At 43.5% G+C, this 13,132-nt stretch overlaps 2 protein-coding genes across 4 annotated transcripts; one reads left to right on the top strand and one right to left on the bottom strand.

Annotated features, from left to right (window-relative positions):
- The first annotated feature begins 628 nt into the window (after positions 1-628).
- On the top strand, positions 629-10,218 carry LOC117966049 (TRAF3-interacting JNK-activating modulator-like). 3 transcript variants are annotated; one of them, XM_059004753.1, is made up of 15 exons: positions 629-825; positions 3,004-3,540; positions 4,040-4,187; positions 4,378-4,426; positions 5,074-5,101; positions 5,427-5,456; positions 5,647-5,742; positions 7,111-7,182; positions 7,375-7,503; positions 7,604-7,741; positions 8,056-8,191; positions 8,375-8,416; positions 8,529-8,674; positions 9,528-9,641; positions 10,075-10,218. In XM_059004753.1, exons 2-15 carry the CDS (start codon positions 3,145-3,147, stop codon positions 10,216-10,218), a joined length of 1,668 nt encoding a protein of 555 aa, XP_058860736.1. In that variant the 5' UTR covers positions 629-825; positions 3,004-3,144. The 3 variants fall into 3 exon arrangements, with proteins under 3 accessions (XP_058860736.1, XP_034767326.2, XP_058860735.1); XM_034911435.2 differs by having other exon boundaries at positions 3,001-3,540; XM_059004752.1 differs by lacking the exon at positions 629-825 and adding an exon at positions 1,943-2,054 and having other exon boundaries at positions 3,001-3,540.
- LOC117432363 (UPF0739 protein C1orf74 homolog) lies at positions 10,174-13,039 on the bottom strand. The gene is made up of 2 exons (XM_034054173.3): positions 12,784-13,039; positions 10,174-12,419 (listed from the first exon to the last, which is right to left on the bottom strand). Exon 2 carries the CDS (start codon positions 12,257-12,259, stop codon positions 11,393-11,395), a length of 867 nt encoding a protein of 288 aa, XP_033910064.3. The 5' UTR covers positions 12,260-12,419; positions 12,784-13,039; the 3' UTR covers positions 10,174-11,392.
- Positions 13,040-13,132: the final 93 nt, after the last annotated feature.

Below are 13,132 nucleotides of genomic sequence, written 5' to 3'. Positions count from 1 at the left end.
CAATAGTCTGGGTCGAATATATAAAGAACCATTAAAGGTGGTGCCACTTATTTAAGTATTTTTCCACCACAGCTAGTGCAACCTACAGCAACGAAACAGAACTTTGAAATGTTCAGTGCGCTGGCCTGCCCCTTCTGACTGAAAGAGAAAGCTAACAAACATCTATTTTAAGGTCCTCCTACTGCAAAGACCCCACGTCCTGTCAGAAGTGCCGTTTATCAGAAGAAAACAGGCAGCCTCATACACAGCCTGCTATGACTGAGATAGGACGCTCTGGAGGGAGGGGGAGAGGGAATGGGCCAGCTATCGGAGAGATGGGGAGCGCAGAGGGTAAACGTGCAAACTGCAGGAGCACTAGCTTAACGTTACTCTACAGCGCAGTGTCTGAGATCACAAGCGGGTGCTTAAGAGGACAGAGCCTGTGAGCTCTTCAGAACCATCAGGGCCCTTTTCCACTGCAGTGCATGTCTGTTTCCTCTTGAGCAATGGCTAGCCTCCAAGCACCTGTTTTTTAACTAAACTGGGTATGTGTAGTCTAATCTGAAGCCCGGTGACGTCATCCATGTGGCCACACGTTGCAGTGTGAGATAGGGGAACTGGTGTGGTTTTTTCATGTAATTTCCTGTTAAGAAAATAATAGCACAGCTTACCCGCGCAGTAGCTATGCCATTCATTTCACAGGCTCCAGGACCCACGATTACACTAGCGATGGGGAACTTCCTGTCGTTTTTCACTCTGTATTAACAAACTTTTACAGATTGTTTTTTGTTTGTTTGTTTTTTTATGTAGACGGCTTTGGAGGATCACGTGCATGAGGTGGAAAAGGTAACGGCTTTCATTCTTTTCAGCTGCTTCGGAAATCGTCTAACCTGACAACCTTGCATGTCCAAAAAGTTCTCTTTGAAAACAAGCAAGAAACTACACACGCATTTCAAAGAGATGAAACGTCACGTTAATGCAATCTAATGCAATATTGATCATTTTAGGGCTGCAAATACATACATAGCTCACATGCAAAAGAAACAGCACAATATCACTTGTTTCTCTAAAGCTAAAGATATTATCGTGGTTAACTCTGGGGTGTACTTCTAGTCGATTATAATTACTAGGTTTCCCGGTAGAGTTTTTTTTTTTTTTACTCTCTCATTTTAAGAAATAGTGCAACTTTTTCTTGCTGAAACAAAAAAAGGTTTACCTGTTTATGAACTAAAAATCCAGCCAGGCCATATATAAGTGGTTCACCGACTGCAGAACAATTCAGGGATGTGCTGTAATAGACGGCATGATGGAACTGACCAGGGTTCAAGCACAATGAGACCAAGCCCTTTCACAGGTGCATTCTTAAGATGAATACTCCTCTCTCACAGTGCTCTCCTAGTGCGGTATTTTACTTAATTATACACTGCTTTCATTGCACATTGACTGCATCTCAAGCAATGCATGTAGAACCCGTTTTCTGCACATTCTCTAAGCCTTTCTCATACTTTCTGTGCACCCAGGCACATTTTAAAATATGCTGAAGTAAAAACCAAAATTGATTAATACTTTTGTTTCTATCAAATCGCTCTGCATTAACTGCTAAAGCAACAACACTAATATGTGCTTTTAAAAAAAAAAGTACACTGTGTATAACTAATGGAAATTTGTACACCACTCCCGTGTGGCATTTCTCGTTGAATCCTCAAACTGATTCCAACTGATGTTTAATTTACTCAATTTTCAAACGACGCAAGGGATAAAAACGCAGCTCAGTACAGTGTCTTACAAAGGAATGCAGTCAGGTATGAAAAGGAGATTCCTTTGTTTGTAGCGCTGCCTCTCATCCATTATAGGTTTTTATGAGGCTCGCTTGAGTTTATACCTGTGGTTTGCCTTCAAGCATAGGTGTGCCACAGTATAACAAATAGCAAAAACTGCAGTGCGAAGTCTTTCTAACCTAAAAACGACCACGAGAAGACTGTTTGACGACATAATGCGAGATTGTACCATTACAATGTACAACTGAATTACACACCTGGGGCTACCATCACCGCGACGGCTCGAAACCGGAGGAGGTAGGCACTGCAAACACAAACAAACAAACAAAATCATGTGTCAGACACTGTTGTAAATATGTATCTGTTAACCAAAAATATCGAGACACAAGCTTTACTGTGTCACGTTTAATAAACAGGTTATTTAACTATCTACAGGACCGCACGATTCTCTCAAAACGTTAGCTTCTTAAAGTTTGTCATACACCAAAATGAAATAACGGACGTCAACTTCCACGACTCGCTAGTTTTGAACATTTTTTTAAACTTTTTTTTCCCGCCATTATAAAACGTAAAACGATTACCCGGAATGTTTAAATTTAAACTATCGTGACAAAACAAACCATCCGAAATGATGTTCCGTGTTTAAGAGGACACGTGTGTACGCTACCTGTCAGATCTCCAGCACGCTTACCACGGCATGTTTGTACACAAGACAACACTGGTGCAACGAGACCGAATAACTTTTAAAATGTTTTCATAGAAGATGCATGCACGATATCGAGTCAAAAGTACGCACATTTTGTGAATGGCTATTGGTAATATATTTAAATTGGCATTACGTAAATAATAGATACAAAATCCATATCTTTTGCATAAACTTGAGAATAATGTCGGAGCACTGTATATGTAAAATAACTAGCTGTTGTTTTATATTGGGACGAATGCGTTTGATGTTTCATAATGGAACAGTCGGGCCCACTGATGGTGTAAGCCAACGGAAAGTTCAACGGCTTATTAAAAACAGATATTATGTTTAATAATAATAATTCGTATGTTTAATAAATAATAGTACTCTAAAATAGTGTGTTTAAAATAAACCACAAAAAACAAAACAGAAAAAAATCAATTATGTAAATTTTGGGTCAAGAATTATTTTTCAAAATAAAAGCTACTAATATGTTTGTTTGTTTGTTCCCTCCACCTAAGTAGACTTCATTATCAAAACTTGTTTTTTTTTCCCCAGAAGGTCGCTTGCTGTCACACTCTCGAGAACCTGAACGTTTTCGGCATCCGATTATCTTTTCTGTCAGTTCTGGAGAAAACTTCAAACACAGTCTGGAGGGACTGAAGATTTAGCATACAAAAACAAAACAAAACAAAATAAATAATGATGTTGGATGAAATGACGATGTTGCCGCAGAGACCGCCTAAGCGGCGCTGGTTAAACGTGGACACCTACGAGGAAAAGACGAACCTGCGCGTCTCGAAGCGTGAATGTTTGCGGGGCCGCTTTAACAGGACCATGTGCAGGAGCGCAGGGAGAGTGCGGGAGGGCAACGTGAACAGCGAACAGCAATGCAAGCGGCAGCTGGAGTTTCTGAAGCGGAGGCAGCTGCCAGTAACGACTCCCCCGAGCAGCGAGGTCGAAGAGGCGAACAACTGCGAGCCAAAGCCGACTTTACGGTCAGCTAAGGTTCAGAGACCAGACGCGGCTATGAACAGGCGGTCGGTGGTGATGTCACATGACCTAGGAATTACCTGGCCGGAGTTCCCTGTTGATAAGGTACCCTGTTTCAAGATATGAACCACTTTCGCCAGACAGTTGTTGGTATAAATCTCACCCCATGGTTCTTTCTCGAGGACCACTTCATGAAAGCACTAGGCTTTCTATTTCCTAACAGCCCAAGCAAATTAATGAACTACATTGACACACCTGGAGCCCCTCTGCTGTCACTAACCACAGTGTTACTCAGCAGCGCCCCCTATCATGTAAAGCGAAAACTATACAAGTTCCTGTATTCTATATTATTCTTTTTTCACTCAATGGTGATTTATCTTCCCTGCATATCTTAACACCCAGCATCGTTGAACCATGGAACTTGACATCATCCCCCCAAAACTCAGAGTAATACATCGGCACAGCGAACAACATAGATTTGTTCCCCAATTCTATCTAACATTAAAATGACAAAGTTTACAAACACATGATTAGTTTACTCTCCTCTACCAAACACACCCCTCAGTTTAATTCATGGAACAAACATGCCCCTGTTCTGTTGCAGGCTCCCTGGCTGAGTAAAGGGACGCTATACAAGAGCACGCAGCCGCCTGGACTGCTGGGTAATCAGCTGCCTGGAGGCCCTGCCCGCTCCTCTGGACGGCTGCAACACGAGACCTTCAAAAAGGATGGAACCGTGAGAAGAGACCGCGGTAAGAAGCCTGATAGAGGTCTGCGTCTGGTAACACTGCCATTGCAGTCTGTTAGATCTGCTGTCTTACCCGTTGTGACTGAAACTGACTTGCAACAGGGATTAGTACAGATTTTTTTTTTTAATCTGTCGTGCGAGGGAAAGCAATGTTTGCCTTTTATTTACTGTGTGTTTTTATTTTATTCTTGCAGGAACTCAGACCTCCGAGGACGTAAAGCAGGATTCGAGTGTGCAAACCGAGTACGTGGGGGTCATTCATTGGCGCTCTAGTCTAGAACACAAGCACAGATGTAGCGATGCTCGCTTTCATTTGTAGTTCCAGTATGTCTTGAGAACGGCACACTAGAGTGTGGGTAAACTTGGTACTGACATTCCATCTCACCACGTTTCAGACTCTGGGAAGCATGTTTATCTGACCAGGTTCAAACTCACTGGCATTCAAAAGTGGGTGAACTATGCAATAACAGTCATACAACCCAGTTCCTGGAAACACTCGCTTGCTGCAGCGCAGTATGACTTAACTCCCATGCATTGTTCAGAGATCGAAAAAGACTCCCATTGCACAGCAGTTTGATCCATTCCTGGTTTTACCATGTTTAATAAGACACAGCTGAGCTTGTTACCAATCAAGCTCATGATAAGACCTGGAGTGGGTGAAACTGCTATGCAATAGGAGTCTTATTTGTTTTTTTTTAATTGAGCTGTTGTATTGATGTGTGCTCAGAGAGGTACAGGAGTCCTGCTTGCATTACACGTTACAGAATTATCTTCTGTGCTTTCTCAAGAATAGAAATTCAGTGACACTCCACTCATTTGAATTCCCCATTGGAGCGAAGGAAGCATGCTTGAAAAGTAGAATAAAAAAGGAATCTATTGCTATTTTACAGGAGTGGTGTAACTGCTGTCATGGAAAAGGTAAGCCCCTCACATCAGCATATTCTGGGAGTTTTTAAATCAATTTTTCTATATTCATTCATATGTTTAATTATCAAAGTACGTGTTTTATTGTGATGACTCTAATGTATTGAGTTTAACAGTGGTTGAAATAATTGCATAACAGTTTCCCCCATTCCAGGTTTTACTAGGAGCTTGGTTCATATGTAACAGGTTCAGTTGTGTCTTATTAAACTCTTAGTAAAACCAGGAATAGATCAAACTGCTTTATAGAAAACTGACAGGAGTTACTCCAGTCCTTGCTTGTCTGGATAACTTCAGCCGTTTCTTCTTCTCTCTTCTCCAGGAAGTTCTCGAGCTTTCTGCCTACTTACAGGTATGTCGTGCTCCATTACTTGTGTTGACTTGAGACGGGGTCGTTTGTCATTACTCTGCACCGTTCTGCGTCTCACAAATACCCGCTCTTACGGAGCAGCATTTTGGAGTTTCTGGGTAGAAATGTTAAAAATTCTTTAAGATATAAAGTGTATATATAGAGTAACAGCCTGTGTTTGTTGTTTATGCAGGAGGCTCTTCGACGTGAACAGGCTCTTAAGCACAAGCTTTCTATCCTGCAACAGCTGATGTCCTCCTTGCTGTGCTCCTCAGATAAACTGTGGACGGTACGCTGCTCTTAATTGTGTTTGAAATCTGAAAACATGTTTTGAATCTGCAGGCTCTGTTGGTCTCAAAAGGTGTCGCAGCAAGCAACCATGTAAAAATGATACTAGGACAGTTCAGGCTTTTCAACTCACACCCTGAGCTGCTGGAACATGCAGTAATATGAACGAAACATAATCCAACTCTGTGACGAATGTGTCAGTTAGACGTGTTTCTCAATGTCTTCCAGAGGACTTTCTCAACGTTTCAAGACATTGAGAAAGACTTCCAGTGGGGACGTTTCTTTTAGCATTACTGCGTATTCTACCATATATAAATATATGGGTGCCTCCGAACTGTCCTACAAAATTAGGTTGTGTGTTTTTGTAAAAAGACATTTGACATCAGTAGCACTTTGGAACAACACCCAGCAGTCATTTGCAAGAGCTGTTGTTTCGGTATAAGATGTTAAGGATGTCATATTTATGGTTTGTGGTTTGTCTGACATCCTGTTTAGTTCAGATCCTCGTTATGAGCTGATGAAGTAGAGTGCATCACTCCACAGTGAGTTTAATTAAACCGATCTGGGGTTTAGGAGCATCATTTTTGTCCTGTAGTTGTTTTTTGTTTTTATTTCAAGGAAGTAATTAACAGGGATTAAAGAAGATTTTTTTTTGATCAGAAAGTGATTCAGTGAAATGGCTTTAAAGAAACATTAAGAACATAAAGGTTACAAACGAGAGGAGGCCGTTCAGAACAGCTAAGCTCGTCCGGTTCTGAGTAACTGATTGATCTCAGAACTTTGTCAAATCGGGTCTTAAAAAGTGATTCTGCCTCAACAGCAGGATTAGGTAGCCTGTAAAAAAAACACACCCCAATTCTGAAGAGTTAATCACATTGGAGATCTGTTTGGCAGCATTTGAGTGGACCCGTCTCTCTCCCACCTCTGAGAACAGCAACAGTAGCATCTTTTAAATGACAGTTGGAGCTCTGTGGTCGACGACTTCCTTTCAAACAGAGAGGAGACGATTCTCATGAGACACGTTTTTTAAAAACAGACCTCGCACAGGAAGGGTGGTTCAGGGAGATTCAGTTACCAGATCATTTTTAGCAGCTTGTTGCCCCAGCTCTGCGGCAGCGTTTTGGGAGATCGTCACGGGTCTGAGCGAACTAAATGTCGGATTATTTTCTGGGAAGAATTGATTGTCGCTGAATTTCACAGATTTTCTAACGTTGCAAGAAAGGCGTGTAAACCTTATAGTTTTACTACGAAACAAATGCTGTTGAGTTTTGTTGAACATAATTAAAAACTGTAAACGTGCGTGTGTGTAACAGGGGGATTGCTGTGTGTAAAACAAGAACTGAACTGTATATTTGTATGTTTCTGATAGGCTCGGTACAATGAAGATCTTATGAAATGCAAAATTGGGTCTCTAGAATCACAGCTGCAAGTGTGCATGCAGGTAAGCAGTGGTGCGTTTCTGATCTTCTGAAAGTTGTTTGGATAATTGAAATAGCGCGCCCAGGTTATGAAAATCAAGTGTGTTTTATGTGGGTAAGAAATAGCCGGGGGTCCCGTTATCGTTTCTGAAAGGACGTTGGTATTCAGATCCACTGAGTTTTCTGCCGTTGCCCAACGTGTTGTGGATTGACAGGGCGGCACGAAGAAGGGGATCATTGAGATGGGGGAGCAGAAGCTGAGGCTCGAGGAGAAAGCCAAGGAGTCTCTGAAGAGAGTGCTGATGGAGAAGAGCGTGGCCGAGGAGAAGGTGCAGAGCCTGCAGGTGAGAGCGGTGTGAACAGACCAGGCTGACGGGGGCGGGTTTAGAACGACCCCCCCCCCCCCCACCCAGCTCGCCCCTAACCTTGTGCTTGATCTCGCAGAGGGCTCAGCTGGCTTTGCAGCAGGAGAACTCCCAGCTGAAGGATTCTTATGAGAAGGTGAAGGAGAGCTGGGCCGAGCTCAAGAGTAAACACACGCAGAGCGTGGACCAGCTGCATGTCCTGCAGAGCAAGCTCGAGGTGAGCAGTTTGGGGGGGGGGGGGGGGGGTGCGTCATCTTTTTCTAAACATACTTCACCCCAGCGTGAGCAGTATGGGGTGTTTTGCGTACGAGGCTCATCCTATTACATTCTCTTGTGTAGAAGAGTAGGGGAACCCTTTTAAAAATGTACCACAGTATTTTTGCAGTAGTGTCATGCATTTCCCATACCCTGGTTGGCCTTTTAGATTAGCTGTCCCACTTTGCTGTGCTTTAGCTACGGGACTCTTTTATAAGGGGAGTTACTGCAGTGGCGGGTTGGGTTGTTAAAAGCTCTCGTTTCCTGATCCCGCAGAGAGCGGAGAGCCGGGAGGTCGCGCTCCAGGCCAGGATGGAGGGGCTGCAGCAGGACCGGGATGAGCTGGCGTCCCGAATCGACATGCTGGAGGAGGACCAGCACCTGAAGAGAGAGCAGCTCGGCACCCTGACAGGTACAGCCCCCCCCGACGGCTCGTTTATATGAAACCGCATCACTCGGGACTCAGTGAGTCAGTCGCTCAGCTTGATTCAAACCCCATAGTCAGAAACTTAAACTTTCCAGAAAATCCACTGACAGCTTTCGTTTTGATTTGCAGCATCGACATGTATTTATTTAATTTTACATTTTTTTTTAGAAAAACTGAAGAGTCTTGAAGATCAGAAAGCAACACAGGATGGTAAGACCCTAGTCACTATCTCTCAGCACTACAGATTTTGACCATGATTTTTAATGTATAGTGGGACGTTTTTTTTTTTTTTTTTAAACTTCCCTGTCTTCTTTCATCACAGTCACGGGTACCAGTGTGTGGAACATAAATTCACAGCCGTTTCACACAGGGGACAGATTCTCGATGGACCAGGCTGGCCAGGGGGACACGAAGCTGAGGCACCAACTGCTGGAAATTGAGTCAAAGCTGGGGGCGAAAGAGACAGAAGTAAGAAATCTCTTTACGGAGCTTAAACCCAATTTCTCAAAAATACACTGACCTGACTCTGTGACTAATTTATTCACTGCAACACCCGACGGTCTTGACCATACTATACATTGTGTTAAAAAAAAAAAAAAGTCTTTTTATTACCAAGAAACTTCCTAAATGCAACATGACTATATATTTTTAAATAAGAAAAAAAGACCTAATTTAGGCTGATATTTGTGTATAATGTGTTTTATGGGGTGTGTGTTTTCTTGTAAATTCTTTGTGAACGCGTGCATCGTTTGTGTAGGTGGGAATTGCATGCAGATTTGGTGATTAAAATCAGATAGCTCCACCTGTCAGCGCGACTCCTCGAAACGTTCTCTCAGTAAAACAGTTTTAGAAACGTCAGGGGAATTGGACAGAAAGCAGGCCGGTTCTATCATTAGAAAGATGAACTGGCTTCAGATATCACTTGAATTGCTTTTTGTATCCACCCCTTTTGTTATGTTTGTGTAGGTCTGAATTGTAACGCCTATAAACCAACGCACCATCACTAAAAGGTTTCGTTATGGTGTCCGCGTTTCTAACTGTGAATTCCTGTTCAATAAAACTGCACTAATTTCACAAAACAGAAAGCGTTGTGGTGTCCTTCTTCTTAAAGTAACTTGTAGAAAATGTTCATTCAGTCCAGCACTGATCCACACATCTAGGCAGCAAGAGAGAAAACAGAGTGGTTAACTGTGATCTAACTGCAGCACAGTGAGGGTTGCTTGGTTCGGTTTTCCAGCCCTCTCATTACGGGACCCGCCTGCTCTAGGCTTGGTTTGTAGCTGTTTCCAGCTCTCAAGGTGTGTCGGTTTCCTCTCTTCAGTGCTCAGAGCTGCGCGGGGAGCTGGGAAACCTGGAGGACGAGTACCAGTCGTGCCAGTCGAAGCTGCGGCAGTGCAGGGAGGAATTAAACCGCTTTCAGGGAAGGAGAAGCCAGGTGAGGAGCTGACCATCCATCCACCCATCCATCCATCCATCCGCCCATCCATCCATCCATCCATCCATCCATCCATCTGTCCATCCATCCATCCATCTGTCCATCCATCCATCCGCCCATCCATCCATCCATCCATCATTTAGAAAAAGTCTAAACTTGTTACAGCTAACCTCCAGAGTCAACCAAGAAGCAGCTCTGACATCACCTCGAAGTTTTTTGTTTGTGTTTGGATTGTGGCTTTTTGCTGCTTCTGAGTTTGCTCATGAGGGTGAAAAGCATTGCGATTGGTTATTTTTTTTATCTTGCATTTAGATGTGTGAAGTTAGGTGACACAGCTTTGAAAAATATGCATTATAAAACTGGCTGCACGATTTACCCAGTGCCTCGCCTCACAACATTAAAAGTGGTTTTTGTATTTTTTTTTTCTTTTCAGACGCGACGCAGCAAATGGATCTGCCTGTCTGTGCTGCTGGTTGTCGTGGCGATCGCAGCCTCTGCCTTTTACCCAGACCTTTACGAGCACATGAACCTCCTCTTTAGATTGTTAGAGAGACGATTAAACCAGTATTTAAACTGACATGTCAAACACAGTCCCACGTGGCTCACCTTGTGAAAGCTCTACAGCCACACTGCACAGCGACTCCCAGTGTAACGGTTATTGGGACCTTCCTGAAACATCTCGACTGACATTCATTAGCTTGTGTCCCTCCCCCACACCCTCTCTGCAATGAGGATTGCTCAGATTCTCTATATTGAACTTAGTAGCTTAATTAAACTAATATAGGGGCGCCACAAGTGACATCATTGTGGTCATTTGGGAAACGCCCCTCCCAGAGAGAATACATTGAAGGGCTAGTGTATAGATTGCAGGGATGAAAGTAAGGCTCCTATTGCATAGTAGTGTCACTCATTCCAGGTTTTACTTGAAGCCTGGTTAGCCACAGTGTATAGGTAACAAGCTCAGGTATAGGCAACATAGTAAAACCTGCTATGCAATGGGAGTCTTATAGCCATGCCTGCCCTGTTTGAATAGGTACACTGAATCAACCATTCACATGCTTCCAGAAAGACCATCTCTTTGATATAAAGTATTTTTCATGGGCTGACATTATTCAAAGAGACAGAAGATCCCAAAGACTTAAAACTATTAAAGTTACTTGCTTTTGGCAGTTCACAAAGACCCTGTTTTAGGTGTGCCTTCTTGTTTCTAGAGCATTATTTACAAGCCTCACATTTTTATTTTTATCTAGTCTTGTATTCTATTGCCAAAAGCACCGGTTTTGTGAAGGTGCCGTGGTTGTTTCAATACTTTTGTACTGTCGTTTTGTAACGTGTTCAAAAATAAAAATATACAGTGTCCACTGGTAACTGCAATGGCTTCATTTGTTTTATTAAATCGCACAAGCAGTAGAGACGCAGTCTTCTGATTTTATTATTGTACTGGTTTTACTATGAAGTTTAATAAGACACACCTGAACTTGTTACCTACACACTGTGTGGCTAATCAAGCTGGAAATGGTGACACTGCTATGCAGTAGGAGTCCATTTCCATTCCTGTGCGGTATACAGATCCCTTAAACAGGATGAGGTCACACACAATAAATATCCACATTTATTTAGCATCAGCACTGTTTTCTAAAAAGGAAAAAATAAAAGTGTAAACGTTTGAGACCTCGAATTAAACCATGTAAGCTTCGAGTTAATTTAAGGAATCCTTGTTTTTCGACCTGCGTGGCTCACATCCCTTCCTTTCACAGAGCTACTGCTGGTAAAGCAACCGTCTCAGTATTGATGCTCAGGTGTGTAAAAACGGACTGCTGTCGGAACTGGTCTTCTAGATCCTGGGTCCAGGTGTCCATTAAGCCCTGCGTCTCCGTCCCAAGAGCCTCGGGGACAGTGAACGAGTACAGCCGGACCGGAGGCCCCCCTGTAATCAAAGGGCAGGCGGCGGACACGGAGGTGACACGAAGCGGGGTCATGCTCAGGCAATTCTCAAAGCTTCTCTCGTTATCAAACCAGTAGGCCGCCGGGTAGCCTAGCAACAAACCGAAGAGCGTGCACAGGTTCCATCTCGAGGTCAACTGTTCTGGGAGGCGCGCGCTCGGGGCCACGCCCAGCTTGCCGTCCCAGTTCAAATTTTTTAAATAATCCACAAAAACCGTTACTCGTCCCTCAACGGCTCTTCTGACGCCCGCGTCCGCCACGGCAGGCTGACCCCGACACCGGGACACGTCGATGACCGTTGCTTGTTTTTTAAGCGGTATGTTTTCTAACCGACGGATTGTAAGCTGCTTGTTGATGATAAAGACGCTGCCATCTATGTCCAAGACGTATGGAGGTTGATTTAAGAAGCCCGTATCCAGCAGCGTTTGGAGGTAAAGTCGCATTTGCTCAGCTCCGGCGGTGTTGCAGTCGTAAAGCAAGGCGGGTTTTAACCCCGCATCCACAGCGAGGATTTGGGCGGCGAGGTTCAAGCTGACGGCGGGGGGCAAGCCTTTCTTCCCTGTGCGAAGGTACTGTCGGGAAGCAGCAATGAGGCGCTCCCGGGGCACAGCAGCGCACATCACGGGAGAGTCGAAACAACAGAAGCCACAAAACACGAAATTAAATAATGTCATTAAAAAAACCCACTTTAGTTGTTGAACTAGGTAGGGCAGCTTTATTACGCTGTACCGTTTGTTTTGTGTACTGTATAATGATTTTTCTAATCATGTGTCTGGTTCTCAACTTGCTTCTCGCTGCCAACCGTTTTTGTCAAGAGATTTTTTTTTTTTATTCCTGCAAAAAAAGAAAGAAAAATGTCGCTGGCAAAAACAGGTGCAACATAATGTATTAATGCAAGCAGCACAAGGATGGCGCCCGTGATACGTATGATGTTGCAAAGTAAAACTACTCATTTTGCATGTTTGACCGTTGTGATGCTTTGAGGACACCGTTCGGTTCAGAAGAACACATGCAACCAGAAACAACATACATGAACTTTACCAAATGTCTTACCTAGCATCGTTCCAAAGTTATTCCTTATACTGTATAACAGAATATCTTTCACAGTGAAACAGCCTTTTATTTTAACTAGATTTTTCCCCTTAACGCTAATGTTAAACATTACAGAAAAAGCAAGTCTACACAACTTTGCACGTACCTGTGCAGGCATTGAAACTTCTCTCATTCTTCCTGTGCAGTTTACTAATACAGCCCTTTCACATCTGCCATATTGGAAAATCGCATTGCCAGCACCGGAGTAAAATGAGCTGCAGGACACCAGCGATGAAAAAAATAAATAGCGACACCTTGCACATGGGAGGACGTAGCACAATGACATCTACTACGCCATCTCGTGGCTTACTTTGAAACGACTTTAGTTTGGGTGTGATGAGCTGCTGCAGAGACCGGCTCTGTCTCACTGCAGGCAGGGGGGCGGTCTTACGAGGCGTCTTAGAGGAGCGCGTTGATTGGTTCTCACCAATATGAAAATCACAGCGCACCAATTA

The sequence above is a fragment of the Acipenser ruthenus genome, chromosome 30 (genome assembly GCF_902713425.1).
Source record: "Acipenser ruthenus chromosome 30, fAciRut3.2 maternal haplotype, whole genome shotgun sequence".
Taxonomy (NCBI): domain Eukaryota; kingdom Metazoa; phylum Chordata; class Actinopteri; order Acipenseriformes; family Acipenseridae; genus Acipenser; species Acipenser ruthenus.
Note: the sequence above shows the minus strand (reverse complement) of the source record. Positions and strands in the feature narration are given on the sequence as shown.

Bases quoted from the DNA above. Each gene is read 5' to 3' on its own strand.
- LOC117966049 (XM_059004753.1), top strand. From the start codon at position 3,145: ATGATGTTGGATGAAATGACGATGTTGCCGCAGAGACCGCCTAAGCGG. The intron at 5,102-5,426 runs GTAAGCCCCTCA...TCTCTTCTCCAG, and splicing joins TAACTGCTGTCATGGAAAAG to GAAGTTCTCGAGCTTTCTGC. The intron at 7,504-7,603 runs GTGAGAGCGGTG...TTGATCTCGCAG, and splicing joins AGAAGGTGCAGAGCCTGCAG to AGGGCTCAGCTGGCTTTGCA.
- LOC117432363 (XM_034054173.3), bottom strand. From the start codon at position 12,259: ATGACATTATTTAATTTCGTGTTTTGTGGCTTCTGTTGTTTCGACTCT.